Source organism: Suncus etruscus, chromosome 3 (genome assembly GCF_024139225.1).
Source record: "Suncus etruscus isolate mSunEtr1 chromosome 3, mSunEtr1.pri.cur, whole genome shotgun sequence".
In the NCBI taxonomy this organism is placed as follows: domain Eukaryota; kingdom Metazoa; phylum Chordata; class Mammalia; order Eulipotyphla; family Soricidae; genus Suncus; species Suncus etruscus.
Window position 1 is genome coordinate 12,067,251 of NC_064850.1, and position 23,222 is coordinate 12,090,472.

The 23,222-nt window shown below is 39.4% G+C and overlaps 1 protein-coding gene and 1 non-coding gene across 2 annotated transcripts in view; one reads left to right on the plus strand and one right to left on the minus strand.

Annotated features, from left to right (window-relative positions):
* RAD51B (RAD51 paralog B) overlaps positions 1–23,222 on the plus strand; it is a 632,113-nt gene that overhangs the window by 11,162 nt on the left and 597,729 nt on the right. The window contains exon 4 of the mRNA XM_049770452.1: positions 13,354–13,490. Coding sequence (XP_049626409.1) covers positions 13,354–13,490 — 137 coding nt within the window. The remainder of the gene's footprint in view (positions 1–13,353; positions 13,491–23,222) is intronic.
* LOC126004772 (U6 spliceosomal RNA) lies at positions 5,834–5,940 on the minus strand. The gene has a single exon (XR_007494028.1). It is a non-coding gene; the product is annotated as a U6 spliceosomal RNA (small nuclear RNA).

Below are 23,222 nucleotides of genomic sequence, written 5' to 3' on the forward strand. Positions count from 1 at the left end.
AGGACTTAGAGTTTGCTCCCTTCAGTGTAGAGGACTGAGATTCTGGGGATGAGCTGGGTCTCCTGCATGCAAGGCAAGTGCACTAGCCACTTGGGTGATTTCCCTGACCCTTGAGAAGGATTTCTAACTGCTGTTCCTTGACTATGTCTGCTGACATGATCATTTTCTTCCTCCTAGCATTTTGAAAGGCAAGACAACCAGACCTCAGTCTTGAGACTGGAGTTTAGTCTATTTGGTTTGATCGGATCATTGCTCCCTGTTCTTCGTCACATGTGCATTTAGATTTTCCATAACGGTTTCTGAAAATGTTTCATATAACACATGCTCTAGGCCTGTTAAATGAGTGATTCTGTAATGTGATGTTGTTTGATTAATTTTTTTCTTAGCTGTGCAACATGAGGTCCATGCCATTTTATGTTCTCTTCTGTTCTCTGCTCAGTTCTCCTTCCTCCTCTTTCTCATTCCTTTTCTTTTATTTCACAACCAGAAAGTTTTTAATGTGAAATAAGAGAAAATGGAGAAAAGGTTTCAAGATATAAAATCTCCCTTGTGTTGATGTAAAGTTATTTAAGAAAAAAGTTACTTTCACAAGGCAGAGTTTGGCCTACTTTGCTGATATTTTTGCCAGCTTAATTTAGGATTGATGGAGTTGGTTATTATTATTTTTTTCTTTTTGACTCCTTTCCCTTCCCTTTCCTGTGTTACCAGATTTGTTTATGTTGTAGGTAAGATGGGTGGGGGGTTGGTAGTCACACATCTGGTTGCTGTGCTACACCCTTGGGCTTATTGGTCTCTGAGATTCCCCCACTTCAGTTGTGTTTGCTGGGGAGTTGACCAGCTTGTGGTACTTGGACTTTATTTTATGGATCACACGCTATTGTAGGGCTGGAGCTCCCACCAGCAGAGCTGCAAGGACATACTCAGCACATGTGAGCAGCAGTGGGGACCAGCTCATGGCCTCACATTTGCAAAGCAGGAGCTTTTATGATGGAGACATATCCTGCACCTCACTTGGTTATTTTATTTTATTTTATTTTTTTGGTTTTTGGGTCACACCCAGCAGCGCTCAGGGGTTACTCCTGGCTCTGCGCTCAGAAATCGCCCCTGGCAGGCACGAGGGACCATATGGGACGCTGGGATTTGAACCACCGACCTTCTGCATGAAAGGCAAACGCTTTACCTCCATGCTATCTCTCTGGTCCCCTCACTTGGTTATTTTTTTAAAGGAATTCTATATGTTTGAAAACCTAGTCATATCTGTACACAGTTGTGAGTGGAAATAAATATTTAGATTTATTTATTTATTAAAGGTCACACCTGGGAGCACTCAGGGGTTACTCTTGGCTCTGTGCTCAGATGTTACTCCTGGCAGTCTTGGGGGACCATAGAGGATGCTGGAGACAGAACCTGAGTTGGCTATATGCAAGGGAAATGCCCTACCTGCTGTGCTATTGCTCTGGTCCCGTGTACTTAGATTTTTAAATCTATAAAGGTACTTAGATTTATAAGTATTCAGATTTGTAAATGTACTTATATTCATAGATTTATGATGGTTAGTTCAGTTTCCACACAATCCTCTCACAGGTAAGATTGTCCTTCAGTTTCCTTCAGCAAAAATAATTTTTGTCTGTTGGTTTCTGGTAGCTGGATTTTACTGACAGTGCTTGGGATCAAACCCAGGCCTTCCAGTTGTGAAGTATGTGCTCAGCCCTTTGAGCTATCTTCTTGGCCTAAGTATTGACATGGCGCTTAGCAGCCCCTTTCTGTTTTCCCATCGTGAATGTGGCATAGTTAATTTGGTAATGGTTGTAGGTTACTGTTTGGTTTTGTTTTTAGGCCAGTGTTCAGAGATCACTGGCAGAACTCAGGCCATATGCGGTGCTGGAGATCGAACCTGAGTTGGCTGCATGCAAGGAAATACCTTAACCCCTATACTTTTTCTCTGGTCTTAGTTTTGGGTTTGGGTTTCACATTCATCTCAACTATCTATGATTAAAATGTCTAAAATAAAAAAAGAAAAAAATGTCTGTAGAGTTTCTTTTTACAATAATAAAATCATTAGATTTTCTTTTCTTGGGAATAATTCTCTTTCCTCAGTAAACTAATTATTACTTTCTTCTTTCTTGTTGTGATATGTCAGTGGTCATCACTTCTGATTATTTTCTTTCACTTCTTTTATGTTTCTCAGGCAGAGATGTTAAAACTCCAGCTCTTACTATATGAAATAGATCGTATCTTACTGGGGTTGTCTGTGTGCAAATGTGGTATCACTCTGAGTTTCCAAGAAGCAAATAACTCAGACTATTCTGGTTTGGCATGCTCTCTCTTTCTTACCACCATTGGAGTTGAACCTGGGAACTGAACACAACTTGAAATTTTGTGGTTTGGCTGGTAGAATTCAGAGCTAAACGTTCTGAAGTTAAAAATTATTAATGTTGAAATGTTTTAAGCCACTAAGTAAACCTGAAAAAAAATGACTGTAACTGTAGCCAGCCCATAAAAATTGCATGTAATACTACTCTTAATTTATTTTTTGGCCACACCCAAGGATGCTCACAAGCTATTCTTGCTCTGTGCTGGTACATTACTCCTGATAGTGCCATAGACCAAATAAGGTTGACTGCATGCAAGGCATGTGCCTTAACTCCAGTAGTATCTCTTTGGCCCATAGCACTACTTTTTTAGAGGATACAAAATAAAGGCAGTTTTTTTTTTTTTTTTGGTTTGTTTGTTTTGGGGCCACACTCAGCAATGCTCAACGGTTATTCTTCAGGAATCATTCCTGATGGCATTGGGTGACCATATGGGATGCTGGGGATTGGACTGAGGTCAGCTAACTGCAAGGCAAGTGTCCTATTGCACTGGCCCCAATGGAAAAAATTTTTTTTGGTTTTTAGGCCACACCTGCCAGTGCTCAGGTATTACTCCTGGCTCTGTGCTCAGAAATCACTCCTGGAGGCTTGGGAACCAAATGGGATGCTGGAGATGGAACCAGGGACCATCAGTTGTTTGCAAGGCAAATGCCTTACTCGCTATGCTATTCTCCAGCTACATGGAAAAAAATTTTTTTAAGAGAAATTGAGGGGGCCGGGCGGTGGCGCTGGAGGTAAGGTGCCTGCCTTGCCTGCGCTAGCCTAGGATGGACCGCGGTTCGATCCTCCGGCGTCCCATATGGTCCCCCAAGAAGCCAGGAGCAACTTCTGAGCGCAAAGCCAGGAGTAACTCCTGAGCGTCACCGGGTGTGGCCCAAAAACCAAAAACCAAAAAAAAAAAAAAAAAAAAAAAAAAGAGAAATTGAGATTGCTAAAAAATTTCAAAATAGTTCTTGTAGTTGAATTATTATATGTTAAAATGCATAGTTAAAAAATACCTACCTAATGAAGACCAGGGTGGTTTTTGTTTGTTTGTTTGTTTGTTTGTTTGTTTTTATTTTTGGGCCACACCTGGCAGCACTCAGAGGTTACTCCTGTACTCAGAAATCGCTCCTGGGAGGCTCGGGGGACCATAGAGGATCCCGGGGATTGGACCTAGGTCTATCCTGGCTTGGCCATGTGCAAGGTAAATGCCCTGCCGCTGTGTTATTGTTTTGGCCCCAGGAATTTTTGGGGGGCCATAATCAGCCGTGCTCATGGGCTACTCCCAACTTAGTATTCAGGGGTCACTCCTGGAGTTGCTTAGGCAACCATGGGTAACAGGAATCAAACCTGGGTTACCTATATGTCTTCATACAAAAATATATACGCTGTTCTTTGGGCTATTTATCCAACCTCATAAATCTTTTCCTGTGTGTGTGGCTTTTGGAATACTCATAGTGATGCTCAAGTATACTCCTGTGGTACTGGGGAACCATACAGTTCTGGGAATCAAATTTGGGCCTCCTGCATATAAAGCATGAACTCAGCCTATTGAACTATCTCTTTGGCCCCAAACCTTCAGATATATTTATTTTTATCATAATATGACATGCTAGTGTTTATGTCATAATCTCATAATATCCATGCCCAAGATCTTCCATTAATGTCTTTTTTGTTTAACCCAGTCTGCTTTATCATTTCTCTTCATCTACTTCCCCTCTTAGCTGGTATTCTCAGTTTGGTATTAACAGAGCAGGGTTAAGTTATAATTTGATACCCTTGACTTGTTTCTCTACGGGATTGTTGTAACAGCACAGTCAAGCACACTGAGGCCGTCCATGGCAGGAGAATGAGGAGGTTTACTCACCGGTGGGCTCCAACAACAGGGGTGAGAACATCAGTAGAGAGTAGTGGTCCCATAAGCCCTTTTATAAAGGCATTTCTGCTAGTATTACATACTAAGTATTACACATTAATTTTTTAGGGGCACACATACACCTTGGCATCAACTACAGCAAGGACACAGGGATTGCAATACCTTGAGAACATCATAATATAAGGAGTACACAATGGTTACCTTGCAGGAACTTGAATACAGCAGAGTTATAGAGGGTACATGGCCATCATGGTGTCAGTATGGCTACAGGAAGTTTCCTAAAATCAGCAATTCTGTAGCATGGATGGAATAGGATACTATCCTATGAACAGACAGGATGGGCATCTTTTAAAACTTTCCATCCACAAGCAACATCATCTTTTTAGAGCGCATGCTGTAAATCAGTTATAAAATTAAAGATACATCTGGTAAGTTTCCATTATAACAGGATGAGTGAAAGCATCTTCTATCTGTCCTTCTTCATTTGAGTTATCTTCCTTAATATATCTTCGAACTTGATCCAAGTTACTATAAACTGGACCAGAGAGATATCCTAGGGGTTAAAGTGCTTGTTTTGCATATGGTAGATTTACCTAGTTCAATCTCTAGCACTTAGGATGGTTCCCTGCACACTGCCAGAAATGACCCCTAAGCATAGAGCCATCAGTAAGTCCTGAACACCTGCCAAGTGGTTGAAAAAACCAGTAACTTACCAACCAAGTTGCTGTAAATTGCATGAGTTCATCTTTTCTTCATCACTTTATTCTGTATAGTTAGAGTATAGAGAATTAAAATTTTAAGGTGACAAATCTGGTTAGGCCAATAAAAGTTAACTTTAAGTTAACTTAAAGTGAGTTTTATCCTAGGATACTGTGTAAGTATTATATATACTACATAATAATAAGTAATTAATAAGTAAAAGAATGTAATAAAATCTCTATAGGTATTAAAAACAATAAGTAAAATAATATAATTTATAATAATTAAAAGTAAATAATAAGTAATTAATAATAAGTAAAATAATGTAATAAAACTCTAAGGTATTAAAAATAAAACATAATTAAACACCTGATTGGACATAGGCCAGTTAATAAAAGCAAAATATTAAGTTGCTGTTAAAAATTTATCCCAGTGGCCGGAGAGATAGCGTGGAGGTAAGGCATTTGCCTTGCATGCAGAAGGTCATTGATTCCAATCCCGGCATCCCATATGGTCCCCCGAACCTGCCAGGAGCAATTTCTGAGCATGGAGCCAGGAGAAACCCCTGAATGCTGCTGGGTGTGACCCAAACCACCCCCCCCCAAAAAAAAGAGTTCGATGGGACCAGAGAGATAGCATGGAGGTAAGGCGTTTGCCTTTCATGCAGAAGAACGGTGGTTCGAATCCTGGCATTCCATATGGTCCCCCATGCCTGCCAGGGGCGATTCCTGAGCATAGAGCCAGGAGTAACTCCTGAGCGCTGCTGGGTGTGACCCCTCCAAAAAAAAAATTTATCCCATTTCGGGGCTGGAGAGATAGCACAACGGTGGGGCATTTGCCTTGCATGTGGCCGACCCAGTTTGATTTCTGGCATTCCATGTGGGCCCCCAGCCTGCCAGAGGTGATTTCTTTTTTTTAAATATGGAATTTGCGTGTCATCCTTGCTCAGGGGCCATGCTAATCTTCTCTGTATTGTTCCAATTTTAGTGTATGTGCTGCCAAAGCGAGCAGAGAGGTGATTTTTGAGTGCAGAGCCAGGAGTGGCCCCTGAGTGCCACTGGGTGTGGCTGAGAAACCAAAAAAATCAATCAGTCAATAAAGTTTTAAAACATTTATCCCATCTCTTAGCAATCTAGGAGTAAACAAACTTTTCTTAATCTAGTAGAGGGCAATCATAAGCACCATAAGTGCTCACCATAAGTGAGTTCTGTACACAGGGCCATATGCTAGGAAGTTTGTCTTTTATTTTTTTGATTGTTTTGGGGACACATCCAGCAGTGCTCAGGGGACCTATATAGGGCACCAATGATTGAACCATGTTAATCATGTGCAAGGCTAGCGCCTTACTCACTGTACTCTCCAACCCCTTGTTTTGTCTTTGAAGAAACTTTGAAGAAACTGGTTTTAAGGCTATGAATTCTCTTAGCTGTTGCTTGTCCCTGACTCTGTATTATTTCTTTGGATTTGTTTTTGGCTTGTTTTTGGGCCACACTCAACAATGCTTAGGGGTTACTCCTAGTTCTGCACTCAGGATTTACATCTGATGGAGCTCATTGAATCACATGGGAATCCGGAGATTGAACTCAGGTCAGTCCCATGCAATGTAAGCGCCCTATCTGCTATAGTATCTTTGTAGTTCCTGTATTATTCCTTTGAACTTGAATGATAACGTAGATGGATAGGCCATTACCCCTGCTTAAGGGCCGCAGAGCAGAGAAGGGACCAGGTGCCTTGCCAAAGGTGACAGAGGAGGGCAGATACCAGAGGGTAGGGCCAAACCTCGGGTTGGTCACTGCCATTTCTCCCCCTCCCCCCAAAATCTCCAGACCAGAGAGTCTGTATTCCATGCAGGTCTAGACAGACCAGACCTAACACTTATTTCCCTCAGATAATCCACAGCTCGTAAAACACAACAGCAAAACAATAGTAGTAGTAATAGTAGCTTGTAATACCTCTGCCATACTTTGACAAGTTAACTCAACAAGAAAAAAAAACCTCAAAATTGGATATACCTCTAACCACTGTATTAAACAACCCAAAACTTTAACATTGTAAGTCACCAAATGCAAAGAAATATGGTTAAACCAAGGAAGACACTAGCATCCAGGGATATAGAGAGAAATCCTAGCAGGTTTCCAAGTCCACCAAAACGTACAACCCAATAGATGAGAACTTAAAAGTGGCAATGGATGTCATAGCAATAGAAATCAAGGAATCACTAGCCTGCAAAATTAAGAACTCCATAAATGAACAATTCAACCAACTCAAAGAAGAACTTTTACAGAAGATAAGAGAATTCATACAAATGGAATTAAGGGAAATAAAAAACATCTTAGCAAGCCATAATAACAGAATTACACAGTTGGAGAATTGCGTAGAGGAACTTGAAGAAAAACTACAAACCAAAATGACAAAGAAGCCAATAAGGAAATAAGAGGTAAAGCATTGGAAGAAAATCTTAGGTACTTAACGAACAAAGACAAAAGAAATAATCTACAAATTGTAGGAATACCAGAAGGGGAGGATATTGGGAAAGGGGAAGAACAAATAGTGAGGGAAATAGCAGAAAAGTTTCCCACCCTATGGAAAGAGGCACTAGTACAAATCCAAGAGGTGAAAAGAGTCCCTAATAAAATAGACCCTAATAAACCAACACCAAGACATATAATAATCTAAATGGCAAAAAACAAAGAGAAAGATGAATTACTTTAAGCAATAAGGGAGAAAAAAAATCCCTCAAGTACAAAGGAAGGAACATAAGTATCAAACCAGATCTCCCATTTGAAATAATTCAAGAAAGAAGAGAGTGGAATGACATATTTAAACTACTGAATGAAAGAAACTTCTAACCTAAAGTCCACTGGCAAAAGTCTAATTCATATGGGAGGGAGGACTAAAAACATTCTCAGGTACAAAAGAACTCGGGCTATTTGTGCTAACCAAACTGACTGTAAATTAACTGCTCAGAGATGAATTACACAACCCAAATACCCAATTGTAACAACAACCACCCTTCAAAATACAATAGCACAACAACCCTCTCTGTCAATAATTTCCTTAAATGTCAACAGACGAAACTCCCCCATTAAAAGACCCATAATAGAGGGTTGGATCAGAAAACAAAAACTGGATATCTGCTGCCTGCAAGAAACACACCTAAAAGTACATGATAGACATAGGCTTAGAATAAAAGGATGGAAAAAAATTATTCAAGCCAATAGAAAAACAAACAAAAAAGTGTGGACAGCCATTCTAAAAATCTCTAGTCTTCCTATAAACGTTGTCAATAAAAATGCCTAACTGGATTTATGAATTGGTAGAAAGAAGAATTGATTGATGGATTTAATAGTATATACAGTACAATATAAAATATAGTATAATAATTTAGTATATAATACATATGTATAACTAGTATAAAACTTAATCATCAAAAATTTCATAAACTGTGTTCTTTAAATGAAAAAGTCAAAAAAATTTAGTTGGTGGGGGTCAGCACATGATTTGAATGTATAAAGCTCTGGATTTAATCCCTATCTTCCCACTCCCACCCCCCCAAAAAAAAACCCAAAAGGCAAACAATAAATCTGGTGAAGTATATAGTTTTAGTAATATTGTGTTGAGAGAAGATTATTCATAAAAGCCTCATTAAGAGGGTCTGGAGAGATAATACAGCAAGTAGGGCACTTGGTTTGCATGTGCAAGAAAAAGAAGAGTGAATTTGTTGAATTTACTGACTCTTAAAAACATTTAAACATTTTTTAGGGGTTTTTTGGGGGGATACCACAAGTTATGAGGCTCAGGGGTTGTTTTTTTTTCTTTTTTTCTTTTGGGGGGCACTTGGTGGTATTCAGGTATTATTCCTGACTTTGCTCTCAGAAATCACTCCTGGCAGGCTCAGGGACCAGATGGGATGCAGGGGTTCGAACCACCGTCTTTCTGCGTGCAAGGCAAATGCCTTACCCACTGTCCTATAGCTCTGGCCCTGCTGATGCTTTTAAAATGACAGGAAGCTATGTAATTTTCTAGATAACATGTTGGAAATCAACAATCAACCAAACATTTACAATTTCTTTTCAAAGTAAGGGAAAGTTTTCCCAAATGTGAGAAAGCATTTGAAATACTGTAGAGTACTGTTACTCTCCTTTGTTTCAGTTTATGGTTATTGCATACTTGGTGCTGGGCACATGTACTTGGTTTCGGTGCACTAGAGACTGTACGCTCTGGGTTTTGGCGATCCCAGTAGCAGTACCGTACATCTGGATCATACTTGGAAATGTGGGGGCAGTAGCGGGGATAGAATTTATGTCTTCATGCCTGCAAGACCACATCCCTGTGCCGTGGCCGACCTGGACGGACCTGGGTTCTGTTCCCAACAGCCCATTTGGGATGCTGCCAGGGGCGATTTCTGAGTGAGGAGCCAGGAATAACCCTTGAGTGCTGCCAGGTGTGGCCCAAAACAACAACAAAAACTAAAACAAAAAACAGAAAAAAAAAAAACAAACAACCCACAAAAAAAAAAAAAGAAAGACTAATATATAGGGATTTTTAAAACTGCACCTGTCTTTTACCGTGTGTGTGTGTGTGTGTGTGTGTGTGTGTGTGTGTGTGTGTGTGTATGTTTTGGTTTTTGGGTAACAGTTGACTCTTAGAGGTTAGGCCACTCCTAGTTGTGTTTGCAGAACAACGTATTGCTAATGATTGAGTTTTGCCTTTAGCATCCCTGGCCTCTATATGTGGCTTTTATTATTAGAGATGTATATCTTATGAAAACTTTGCTCCTTCACATTTTAAAAACTTGTAACAATATATTATATTATTGTAGACATTTTTTTTTAATTTGGCCATACCCACAATAGGGTTCGTTCCTGATTCTGTGCTCAGGAATTACTCCTGCCTGTGCTTAATGGACCATTTGGGATGCCAGGAACCAAACCCAGGTCAGCCACAAGACTAGCTCCTCACACACTGTGCTATCTCTCTAGCTTCCTGTTGGAAACTTTTTATTGCTGACAGATATTTTAAATAGTTTGTTGATTTCTACATAAGGTATTAGTTTTTGTTTAAAGTGTCTTTTGGGTAGTGTGTAAAAACCAGTGATTAGCATGAGGGAAAATGGAGATTTCTTAACAAAAGTTCAACAAAACCTTATATTTGATGAAAAGTAATGAAAAAAGGCATGGATTTAGAAGTATAGCAAATGATACATTTCTTTTATTTCAGTTGTTGCATTTTTGAAATAAAACCCTTTTCAATTGCAAAGCCATTATAATTATGAAGTAAATGGAATTAAGAACCTAGCATTTCAGTTACAGAACTAAAAAATGCTTTAATCAGTGTCTCAAAAATTATTTAACTTTATTTGTTATTTTCATTACTGTCATTGTTTCTTTAAAAATAAAAAGACTTTTTATGAGGGAACATAGCTGCACAACTAATAAATTAATATGTAACAATTTTAATTTTTTTCCTCTTATGCCTCACCCATCTGTGCTTGGGGATTATTCCCAGATTTGATTTTGGTATAGGGAAGGGGATTCATTCTGAATAGTTCTTGGGGGACCATGAGTTTCTGAGATTCAAAACTGGAGCTCTTACCTAGGTGTTTGAAGTATCTATCTGGCCCTGAAAATATTTTTTAGCGCTTCTCTGTTAAAAAAAATTTAATCTCTATTTTATATATAATACTCTCAAAATGTATAAGTTAGATAGGATGCATGTAACAGTTTACAAATATTGGAGGATAATGATAAATTTACTGTTTTAATTTTTTGGTCTTTTTTCACTGATAGTTCATGATCTGGCAAACTGTTATTGGTTGCAATTATTTACCCTTAAAATTAAAATGGCCATTTTAATGATAATAAACCAGGACAAATTTTTAATTCAAAATTGAAGTAACATTATAGTATAACATTAAGTACATTTCAGGTGTTGCCCACTGTTTCTAACTTGTGAGCCACAGGTTTTTAATACTGAACTTTTAATACATGAAGTATATATTCCTGATATTAAAATAGTGGTTTTCATAATGTAGAGCAGTGGGGCTGGAGCGATAGTACAGCAGGTAGGATGTTTGCTTTACATGCAGCCGACCTCGGTTGGATCTATGGCATCCCATATGGTCTCTCAAGCACTGTCAGGAGTAATTCTTGAGTGCAGAGCTAGGAGTAACTGTGAATAACCCTGGGGATGGCCCCCAAACAACAACAACAAAGAACAAAATGTAGAACAGTTTTGGATCACATAGAACTTGCTAGAAGTACACGACCAGAGAGTTCATTGGGTAGATCCTTTTGCCTTTATGGCCCACTTGATTTTGATCTCTATCACCCAATATGGTCACCTGAGCCCACCTGGAGTAATTCTGATTTCTAAGTTACCCTGAACTGTCAGGTGCAGCTGAAAAGCAAAGAAAGAACTTGTATCTTGACTTTTTTCTAACGTGCCCGGTGATTTTAATACTCACTTTGATAATGACGGACTTAAATTCAAATTCTCTCTTATGTTTATTCTACTCTGTTGTATCTGAGGTAGTGTCTTTAATCTATAGTATATTTCAGCCTTCGCTGAAGCTTTTTCCCATCTCTACCTGAGATTTTTTTCCCTCCCTCTTTTGCTTTTCTATTCTTGTCTTCTTCCCATTATAAAAATTGTTCATTGACGTTATTCTCACAAAAGAGAGTGTTAAAATTTTCAGTATGGGGATGGATCAACAGCACAGCAGGTAGGATTCTTGCCTTGCATGAGTTCAATAGAATAACCCATGAACACTGCCGGGTGTGGGCCCCACCAAAAAATTCAATATTATAGTAAATGTGATGGATAACTTTTTTTTATTGCAGCTATTTACATGTTAGGATTAATTTTTGTTAACCTTTTAAAATTGAGCTTAAATATGCATGGATTAGTTTAATATTTTTCCATGTATACCCTCTTGATTTCTAATTTTTTTTTTTTTTTTTTTTTTGGTTTTTGGGCCACACCCCGCCGTGCTCAGGGCTTACTCCTGGCTGTCTGCTCAGAAATAGCTCCTGGCAGGCATGGGGCACCATATGGGACACCGGGATTCGAACCAACCACCTTTGGTCCTGGATCGGCTGCTTGCAAGGCAAACACCGCTGTGCTATATCTCCGGGCCTGATTTCTAATTTTTTTTTCTTTTTTTTTTTTTTTGATTTCTAATTTTTTAATCTCAGAACTAAAACATACACTAAACTATCATCTAAGTTCAACATCTGGTAAATTTTGTTTTATTTGATTTCTTTCTTTCTGCACATACTTAGCCTCTATTTTTTAGCTGAACAACTTGAAAATAAATTAGAAACATCAGTACCTTTACCCCAAATACTGTACTTTTAAGATTATTGACTAATGTAGCTTTTCATAGGACCAATACACAATTGTTCTGAGACATCCATTTGTAACTATGAACCAGTTATTAAAAAGACTCTTTACATTCTTCATGTTCACTGTAATATCGAGTATATTTTTTTGGGGGGGCCCCATACCAGGCAAGAGTTGTTCCTCGCTCTGCACTAAGAAGAGATCAGTCCCCAGTCAGTCCCATGCAAGGTAAACATCCTACCTGGTGTAGGATATAAAGACTCAAATGTTTCAAGATATTACTATAATATTTTTGCCATCCCCACTGTGCTCAGAGCTTACTCCTGTTGGAGTTTGACAGACAATATGGAGTACAAGGTTTGAACCAGAGGACCAGTCATGTACAAGGCAAAAGCTTTGCCTACCAGTCCCTTATTATGAATTTTTTCTTGGTTTTTGGGTCACACATGGCAGTGCTCAGGGGTCACTCCTGGCTTCAGGCTCAGAAATCGCTCCTGGCAGGCTTGGGGGACCATATGGGATGCCGGGATTCAAACCACTGACCTTCTGCACACAAAGCAAATGCCCTACTTCCATGCTATCTCTCTGGCCCCATATTATGAATGTTTTAATGTAAAAAAGGTCTAGATTTCCAAGTAGTGAATGTATCAATTTGAGTGATTCTTCTCCTTTCTTCCTTAAGTAGTATCCGTCCACATGCAAAGCAAAAGTCAATTCATTTTATAAAACGAGGTTTAAAGATTGATTTTCCTGGAAATACAGGTTTCCGTGGACTGTGTGGAATGTTTTAAAAGAATTTTTCTTTGACTAGCGTGTGTTTATATAAATAACTCTTCTTTCTTTTTTTTTTTTTTTTGGTTTTTTGGTTTTGGGTCACACCCAGTGGTGCTCAGGGGTCACACCCAGTGGTGCTCAGGGGTCACTCCTGGCTGTCTGCTTAGAAATAGCACCTGGCAGGCACGGGGGACCAAATGGGACACCGGGATTCAAACCAACCACCTTAGGTCCTAGATCGGCTGCTTGCAAGGCAAACGCTGTGCTATCTCTCCAGGTCCATAAATAACTTTTCTTTATATTTAGATTACAGGTCCACCTGGTTGTGGAAAGACACAGTTTTGTATGATGATGAGTGTTGTGGCTACATTACCCACTGGCCTGGGAGGATTAGATGGAGCTGTTGCATATATCGACACAGAGTCAGCATTTAGTGCTGAGCGGTAGGTGCCGTCCTTGTTTTCTATTACAATATTTTGTTTTTGCAAATTCAAACAGCTTGCTTGCATTTACTTTTTGTTTTTCTGAAAAGACAGATAATTACTGCTTTAAGTGAGTTCACCTAAAATAGAAACAGAATGGGCACAGCAGTAGGGCATTTGCCTTGCATGGAGCTGACCCAGGACAGACGCAGGTGTGATCCCTGGCATCCCATGTGGTCCCCTGAACCAGGAGCGATTTCTGAGTGCAGAGACAAGAGTACCTCCTGAGCACCGCTGCCGGGTGTGGCCCCAAACAAACAAAACCCCAAAACACACACACACACACACACACACACATATATACACACAATCACACACATACAAATAGAAACAGAATTCACTCTCTTTTTGTCATTTCTGCCCCTCTTTTCATTGGTTCAAGTGAAATTCCTAGATTAGTTTTGATTTACAGAAAGGGGTAAGAACATGAAGATGGGGGGTGGGGGTAAGTGATAGCACAGCGGTAGGGCGTTTGCTTTGGATACAGCTTCCCGGACCTACCTGACCTGAGTTTTATCCCTGGCATCCCATGTGGTCCCCTGAGCCTATCAGGAACTATTTTTGAGCACAGAGTAACTCTTGAGGAGTAACTCTTGAGGATTAACCCTTGAGCACTGCCAGGGGTTTGGTGGCCCAAACCTTTCCTCACCCAAAATAAAATAAAATAAAATGGAGATGAGGGAAGATTGATTTAAAAGGACTAATGGTAAATGGTTTTGTAATTAATTTCTAGTTGGATGTAAAATGCTAGTGAATGGAAAAATCACAGATTTCCGTATTTTATTTTTAGATCTCACTGGGTGGTACCCAACGGCTATTCTGAATTGTCATTTCTGGCATTCCTCAGGTCCCGAATTGTGGTGTTAGAATTGAATTTAGGCTTCCTGCATACAAAGTATGTGCTACAGTCCACTGAATATGTCTGTTTTTGTTTTGTTTGTATTTTTGTACCACATCCATGATTCTCTTGGTTACTTCTATCTCCACACTCAGGAATTACTCCAGGTGGTACTAGGAGAACCTTTTGGGGATGCTGAGAATTGAACCTCAGTTGACTGCATGCAAGGCAAGCATCCAACCTGCTGTACTATCTCTTTAGCCTCCTGAACAATGTCTTTGGCCCTCAAAACATTTGGGGGGGGGCTTTAGGGTCACACTCAGTAGTACTCAGGTGCTCTTGGTTCTGTGCTTAAGTTCTTTAGAAAGGCTAAAAACTTATACATTCACTACTTGGAAATCTATACTTTTTTTTTTCATTAAAACATTTATAATAAGGGACATGGGGGACCATATGAGATGCTGGGGTTTGAATCTGAGTTGGCTGTGTGCAACTACTTCTCAGTGTACTATCGCTTTAGCCCCTCAAAACATTTTTGATTTACCTCAAAAGTTTTCCTTTAAATTTTGAAATGGTATGATATTACATGTAAGAAATAACTTGAGAGTAAGCGTGGCTGTGCTTAGAAAGGGAATATCTCTTTACTTTGGCAAAGCCAACATTCTGTGAGCTAGGCATTCTGTCACCTGTATAGTTAGGCACTAGAGATTTTCAAGCTTATATAGCCTACAGACCCCGTTTTTATTTTATTTTTTGTTTTTGGGACACTCTTGGAAATGCTCAGGGCTTTCTCTGCACTCAGGAATTACTCCTGACATTGTTCAGGGAATCATATGTGATACTGGGAATTAAATTCAGGTTCAAAGCAAGGACCTTACTTAAGATTTCTCCAGCCCCTAGTATACTTTATTATCTCCCAGATATCAGGCAGAGATTTTTCTGTAGAGATTTTTCCTTCTGGATGATGATCTGTCTTTTTCAGCCTGATCCCCTCTGGTACGTTCATTGTAATGGCAAATTGCATGATTTCATCTATTTTATTTAAAAAATATTATAGCCAAGTATATTGTTTTAGTGTGTGTGTGTGTGTGTGTGTGTGTGTGTATACATCATAGTTCCATAGTTTCTGTGCCATCTAGTCATCTTTGTTTAGATACTTGGGATTTCCAGATTTTATCTATCATGAACAGCCCTAGTAACATAGGGAGTAAATGTCTTTTCTTTCTTTTTTCAGTTTTTGGGTCACAACTTCTGGTGCTTAGGACTTACTTTTGGCTCTGCATTCTAGAACAGGGGACATTATGGGGTATCAGGGATCAAACCCTGGTCAGCCACATGTAAATCAAATGCCTTCACTGTACTGTATTTCAGCCCCACAAATATCTTTTCTAAGTTATAGTTTTGGGAATTATTGGATATATGAAAGCTTAATTCTTAGGGGTGTGTGTGTGTTTGTGTGTATGAAGTGCTTCTTTGTTTTCCATAAAGATTGAACTAGACAATATTCCCACCAATAGGAGATGAGAATTCCTTTTCCCCCACATTCACTGGTTGTTTTTGTTCTTTTGGATAGTGCCAATGTCACTAGTGAAGGTGATATCTCATTGTTATTTTGATGCATTTCCCTAATAATAAGTTATGTATTGGCCATCTGTTTGTCTTTTTTTTTTGTTTATTTGTTTTGTCTTTGGACCACACCTAATGATGCTCAGGGTATACTACTGGTTCTTCTCTCAGAATCCTGGCTCTGGGCTAAGAGGACCATATGGGATACTGAGGGTTGAACCTGTATAGACTGCATGCAAGGCTGCTCTACTAGCTGTATTATTCCTCTAGCTCTTTGTATGTCTTTTTGTGGGGAGGGTCCACACCCAGAGGTGCTTAGGGGTAACTCCTGGTCCTGCATTCATAAATTACTCCTGGCAGGCTCTGAGGACCGTATGGGATGCCAGGGATAGAACCCTGCAATGCCCTCTCTGCTATGCTATCGCTCCGATCTCTTATATGTCTTTTTTTTTGAGGAAGCTTCTGTTTATTTCTTTCCCCACTTTTTGATAGGATTCTCTTGTCTTGTTAATAATTATAAGTGCTTTTTTTATATATTGGGTTTTAACACTCTGGGCACCACATGTATCATCCCACTTTATTTCCCCCCTCAGCACTTTTCCTTGTGCATCTTTTCTATCCAGATGACTGGCTTCTGCATTTCACTCTTTATAATAATTTAGTGATAGTAAAGAACTCTGAATTCTGTGAGCAGTTCTGGAAATGATTGCCTTTGAAGTGGGCTTTGTCTGAGCAAAGAGCTGGTAGTACTGTTAGAATTAAACTGATTTGTGTCCACCTACCTGGTGTCCCCAGAGACTCTGAGAATTGTTTAGTGCAGGAAACCCACACATTGGAGCTTTAAGTGCTCTGAGTAAGATAGTTTATGAGCATTAAGGCAGCTAGCATCACAGAAATGCTGCCAGCCATTGCAGTTCCCGCTAATGGAAGAGTAAACTTGAATGCGATCTACTCTTCAGATCCTCCCACCAGTTTACACATGTCAGAGAAAGCGGAATACATTAAGCTACACCAGAAGGATGTGATCAGCACAATATTTACTGATCATTTTGTGGTAAGTGACAGCACAAACATCCTGGTTTCTTTAACAAACAAATGTTGGAAGTTGAACCTTGGATTAAAAGACACTGAAAAAGATATATTAATTCTCTTGGGGTCAGAAATATAACTTAAAGGGTTGAAGTGCACATGAGAGGCCTGAGTTCAATCCCTGCATAACTTGGTGCCCCAAGGAATAGAATATTCTTCAGGAACAGAGAGGTTTTTTTTTTTTTTTTTTACTCTGTGTGATCCTGCCCCCAAACCAGACAACCAAGCAACCAAACAACAAAAATAAGCATTGCTATATTACATTGTACACACTAAATATACCCAATGTTTTATTTCGGTTATATGTCAATAAAGGCAAAGAAAGCAACATTGTAATTGCAGTAAGTGATTATTTGAGTTTTAAATGGTTAAAAATGATTAGAATAATAAACACTCATCTCAGGAAACTGAACACTACAATAAAATTGATTTGTATCAGCTGCTAGGCTGGTTTACTCAGGTTGTCCAAATTTGAAGGGCCAGTGACTAGCTTTTAACTAACAAGCCAAGTAGGTGTTAAGTTTCTAATGTATAAATAGCTCTTACAAAGACCCTGGGGAATTCATCTAAAGAATGAAAGATTATGGCTATTCAAATTGATAGTGGTAGTTCAGTTCACCGTAATTATATTTCTGCTCTCTTGTAACACATAAAAAACAGTATAAGATATCTACATAAATAGAAAACTATTGCTTAATTCCATTGTTATCAGTTTTAAGTTCAGAGTAGTTAAAAAAATTGTATCTGGGAATTGGGTGAAATTCAGCATAAATATGGTAGAATTTACGTTTTCCAAGTTAGCTCTGAAATGGATGTGTGCATATTTTGTTTTAATATTATAGCCTTAATTATCTACTTTTGGCACGCTCTATATTTACTTCTTAGTTCTTCATTATCTTTTTTCTGCCTGTATACAAATTCTTTCTATGTACAATTTATCACAGATGGAATACGAAGGGGTAAAATTTTCCTCCCTATGTTAGATAGAATGCATTTGTATGAAGGCCATTTGAGGAAGTTTGTAACGTTCTGACTTGATTGTTTTTGGGCCATATTTAGCTGTGCCTGAAGCTTACTCCTGGTTTCGCACTCAAGAATCACTCCTGGGGCCACAGTGGTAGGGCATTTGCCTTGTATGTGGCTGACCGGGACTGACCCGGTTCAATTTCTGGCATCCCATATGGTCCCTCAGCCTGTCGGGCGATTTCTGAGTGCAGAGGCAGGAGTAACCCCTGAGTGCCGCTGGGTGTGACCCAACAACCAACCAACCAATCAATCAATAAATAAAGTTTAAAAAACAAAAGAAAAGAATCACTCCTGGTGGACTCTAGGGACCATATATGGTGTTGGCGATTGAAACCAGGTCTACTGTGTACAAGGCAAGTGCCCCACTTGCTGGCTCTCTCTCTGCCTCTATAATGTTTTGAGTTTTCTAGTTTATTCTTTATAAGACTTGAAATGTGTGTTCTTACTGGAATGTATTTTGAAGCCCAATGGTAGGCTCAGGTGAAACAAAGGGCCCAGTGCTCTTCTATACAGATGCCAGACTTGGCCTGCTTATGCTGCCTTCTGGATTTTGCCTTGGTAGCTGAAAGAACAGAACTGCTCTGTACTGCCAAGTAACATTTCATTTGTGCTCTTACAGGCTACTTGTCTCCTCTTTGGAATCATTGGAGAGAGTCCCTCAATCAGTTAGGAAAACTTTCTGTCATGAGAATCTGAATATTAAAGTATAGTACCTTCAACAGAAAGACTTTTTTATTTTTTTCTTTTTCTTTTTTCTTTTCTTTTTTCTTGATAAGATGGTGTAGGTGATTTCTTTTGTTTGGTTTTTGGATTTTGGCCCATACCCAGAGTTGCTCAGGGCTTACTCCTGGCTCTGTGCTCAGGGATTACTCCTGGTGGGTTTTGGGGACCATTTGGAATATCGAGAATTAATTCCCAGGCTGGCTATATGGGATCAATACTATCTTTCAGACCCCTTCCATTTTTTATAATTAAAAAACTGTTTTAGGGGCCAGAAAGATAGCATAGCAGCAGGGCATTTGCTTTGCACACAGTCAACCCTGGATGGACTGGGGTTCGAATTCCAGCATCCCATATCCCCCCACCCCACCCCTGTGCTTGCTGGAGCAATTTCTGAGTGCTCTCTCTCTGGCCCCACAAACTTGGTTCTGTAGTGAGTCTCAGGGTCATTTATTGTTGGGCATTGTTTATTCCTTAACTTTTTTCTTTTGACACAAATATGAGTGAAATTATGAGGCAAAAGTCCTCTCTTTCACTCACTTAGTGAAATTTGTAGTGACCTTCAAGATTCATCTCCAACTTCACAATTTCATTCTCTCTCTCTTTCTCTCTCTCTCTCTCTCTCTCTCTCTCTCTCTCTCTCTCTCTCTCTCTGTCACACCGGCAGTGCTCAGGGGCTACCCCTGGCAGGCTTGGGGGACCATATGGGATGCCAGTATTCGGACCACCATCCTTCTGCTTGTAAGGCTAATGCCCTACTGCTATGCCATCTTTCCGGCCCACTATTCATTTTCTCTTATAGCTGTGTAGTCTCCAATGTTGTTTCTCTGTATGCCACGCATGAGTGAGATCATTCTGTATTTGTCCTTCTCCATCTGATTTATTTTGCTTATCATATACCCTCTCGTTCCATCCAAATTATAGTAAACTGCAAGGTGTTACCTTTCATAGATAGTATTCCATTTTGTATGTATTCCACAACTTCTTGACCCATTCACATACTATCTAGCAGTGCTGCAGTGAATACAGGTGTGCATACCCATGTTTTCAAAGTAATGTTTTGTGTTCCTAGGATCGATGCCAAGAAGTGTGATGATAGGGCATATGGTTTTATTTTTGGAGGAATCCCTAGCACAGTTTTCCATAGTGGCCCAACCAGACTATTCCTTTCAATAGTAAAAGGGTTCTTTTTTTTAACCTCATCCTCACCAAAATTAGCTATTTATAGCTTTTTTGTGCCTCCCCATTTTATTGAGGTCTTATGATTTACAGTACTCTGAATGATAATTTCATGTACCTGTCATCCCAATACTATACTTAATACTAGAAAAATCCCTCCCATGTAGCCCCTCCACTAGATATGCTTAGTTCTATAGATCAGCTATCCAGCTATGTTGCCTTTGGTCATTTGTTTCTCCCTTACTATTTCACTCATTTTTTTTATTGTATACATGTATAAATTTCTTTTAAGTTTGTTATTTAATTCCCAAATATTTGTTTTTATTTCCTATATCCGTTTGTTATTAGTTTATATTTTTAAAGCATTGAGAGGGTACTTGTTGATTTTTATGGAGATAAATTTTGTGTCCCAGCATATGGTCTGTCTGGGAGAATGTCCCATGTACACTGAAGAAGAATGTGTATTCCACTTTTTGGGGATGGAGGACTCTTTCTATGTCTTTGTATGTCTCTCTTAATTTCTTCCTTAAGACCACTTCCTTTTTTTTTTTTCTTAAGTGCTTTATTTTGTTTTATTTTAAAATTCATTTTGAGTCCCATGAGATACAAAGTTGTCCACGATTAAAGACCAGTGTTTTCTTGTTGAGTTTTGGACTACTTATTTTATTTTTAAATTTTTATCATTTTATTTGAACACCAAGGATTACAATGTTGGTCATATGCCATTGTTTCTGACATTTAATGTTCCAACGCCAATCCCACCACCACTGTAACATCCCTTCCACCACTGTCCCCAGTTTCTCATCTTCCCCCAAGCCCACCCTCATGGCAGGCATGAAAGAATTCACTTCATATTGCATGTTACAACTAAATGGTAATAGAATCATCAAAGTAAGAATTTCCACTAAAAGAAAATGGGTGAAAATTGTCATCTCACAATGGGGTCATCAAATCATTGCCTAAAGATTTACTAAGCTGTTTATTGCTAGTTGAGCATTCTCATATTGATTTGTTTGTTGATCTTAGGTGGCTTCTATAATAATTTCACATCTAATTTGCTGCATTTCTACTGGGGTATCAGCATTGAAAAATTTGGAGGTGTCATGCTACCATCTGTATGGCTGCACATTCAAGGAATTCCAGAATCTGAGGAGCTAGGCTGATGAGCTGACATGATGGTGACTGTGACTTGTGATTGGCTTCTGGGGCTTCTGAAAGTCTGGAAAGACCATGGGAGGTTGTCTGCCCTGACTCTGAGAAGATCCTAGATTTCTCAGCCCCAAACTCAGCATATCTGGAGTTTTTTTTCTTTTTGTTTTGTTTTGATTTTTGGGTCATACCCGGCAGCACTCAGGGTTTACTCCTGGCTCTACACTCAGAAATTGCTCCTGGCAGGCACGGGGGACCATATGGGATGCTAGGATTCAAACGTTCGTCCTTCTGCATGCAAGACAAACGCCTTACCTCCATGCTTCTCTCCGGCCAATAACTGGAGTTTTTTGTTGGTTAGGTGTCTCTTCAGAGATTAGGCCTAAAGCCTCTACAGGGTGGAGGACTGACTCTGCCCCCCTCCTGATACCCCAAAGCTATTAGTTGGGAGACTGGGGTAGTCATGAGTTTTCATGACTTGCTTTGCCTCTTTTTTGAGAGTAAAATGAGCCTGTGGAGCTGGCCGATGAGCTGACATGGCAGCGGCTGTGAGGCATGGGTGTGGCTGCTGGTGCCTAGTTATTTTCTTACTCAGACGGTATGAAGTTTCCCCCACTCCCATGAAGATTCCATATGCTGCATGTGGAAGAAAAATTAAACATTCAGCATAAACTGCCCGTCTTCCAGCCTCTCATCCACCCACATAAAAAAAGATGAAGAGGAAAAAAAAAATCCACAGTAGGGAATAATGTTTGCGTTTTTCCGTGAAGATATTAATATTCAAGAGAAAAGAAGGCATTTGCTTAGATATTTGCAATAAATATTTCTGGACAAATATTTACTGAAGACTGGTGTGCCCTGAAGCAGGGCATATGGCAGTGACCACTGGAACAGAACAACCTTCCTCTGACTGGGATTATAAACCACATTATAGTTTTCTTTGGATACATCTTTGATCTTCTTTATGACGTTGATTCCCAGATTCTTGATTTCTTGGCATGCAATTATAAGTGGGTCTTAAGAAAAAATTTTCATTTTACTTTATTGTCTGCATATTAAAATGCAGTGGATTTCTAAGTATCGAATTTTATAGCGTTCCATTGTATAGTTTTATTGTTTCTAGAATTTTTTGTGGTATCTTTAGGTAATTCTATGTATATTACCTTCTCATGTTTAAATAGTGATCATTTTATTTCTTTACCAATTTCAGATTTCTTTAATGCATTTCTTACCTATTTGCTATGGCAAGAACTTCTTTTTTTGTTTGTTTGTTTGTTTGTTTGTTTGTTTTATGGGCCACACCCATTTGATGCTCAGGGGTAACTCTTGGCTAAACACTCAGAAATTGCCCCTGGCTTGGGGGGACCATCTGGGACGCTGGGGGGATCGAACCGTGGTCCTTCCTTGGCTAGCACTTGCAAGGCAGACACCTTACCTCTAGCGCCACCTCGCTGGCCCTGGCAAGAACTTCTAATACTGTGTTAGCCAGTAGTGATGAGAATAGAATCTTAAATTATTGTGTGTACGTGTGTGTGTGCATGTGCCACATACAACCATGCTTAGGAGTTACTCTTGGTTTCTGTACTCAGAAATTACTCCTGGCAGTGCGTGGAGGACCATATGAGATGCTGGAGATTGTATTCTTGTTGTCTGTGTGCCATGCAAGCACCTTACTGTACTATCTGCTTTGGCCTAGACATTCTTAGATGATCTTAGAGAAAAGAATTTCAAAATTTTTTTTGCTGTTGAATATGTATGATGTTAGCTGTAGTTTTGTGTGATATATGGCCTTTACTATATTGAGGGAAATTCCCTTTACCCCCATTTTGTTGACAGTATTTTTATCTTTTAAATTAAAAAAAATTATTTAAGCACTATGATTTCATAGATGATTGTAGTTGGGTTTCAGTCACAAAAAGCCATAAACAGGTGTTGGATTTTGTCAACTACTTTCTCTGTATATGAGCGTATACATTTTTTTGGGGGGGTCCACACCCAGCCATGCTCAGGGGTTACTCCTGGCTATGCACTCAGAAATCATTCTTGGCTTGGGGGACTATATGGGTCACCAGGGGATCAAACCGTGGTTCGTTCTAGGTTAGCCACATGCAAGGCACAGGCCCTAC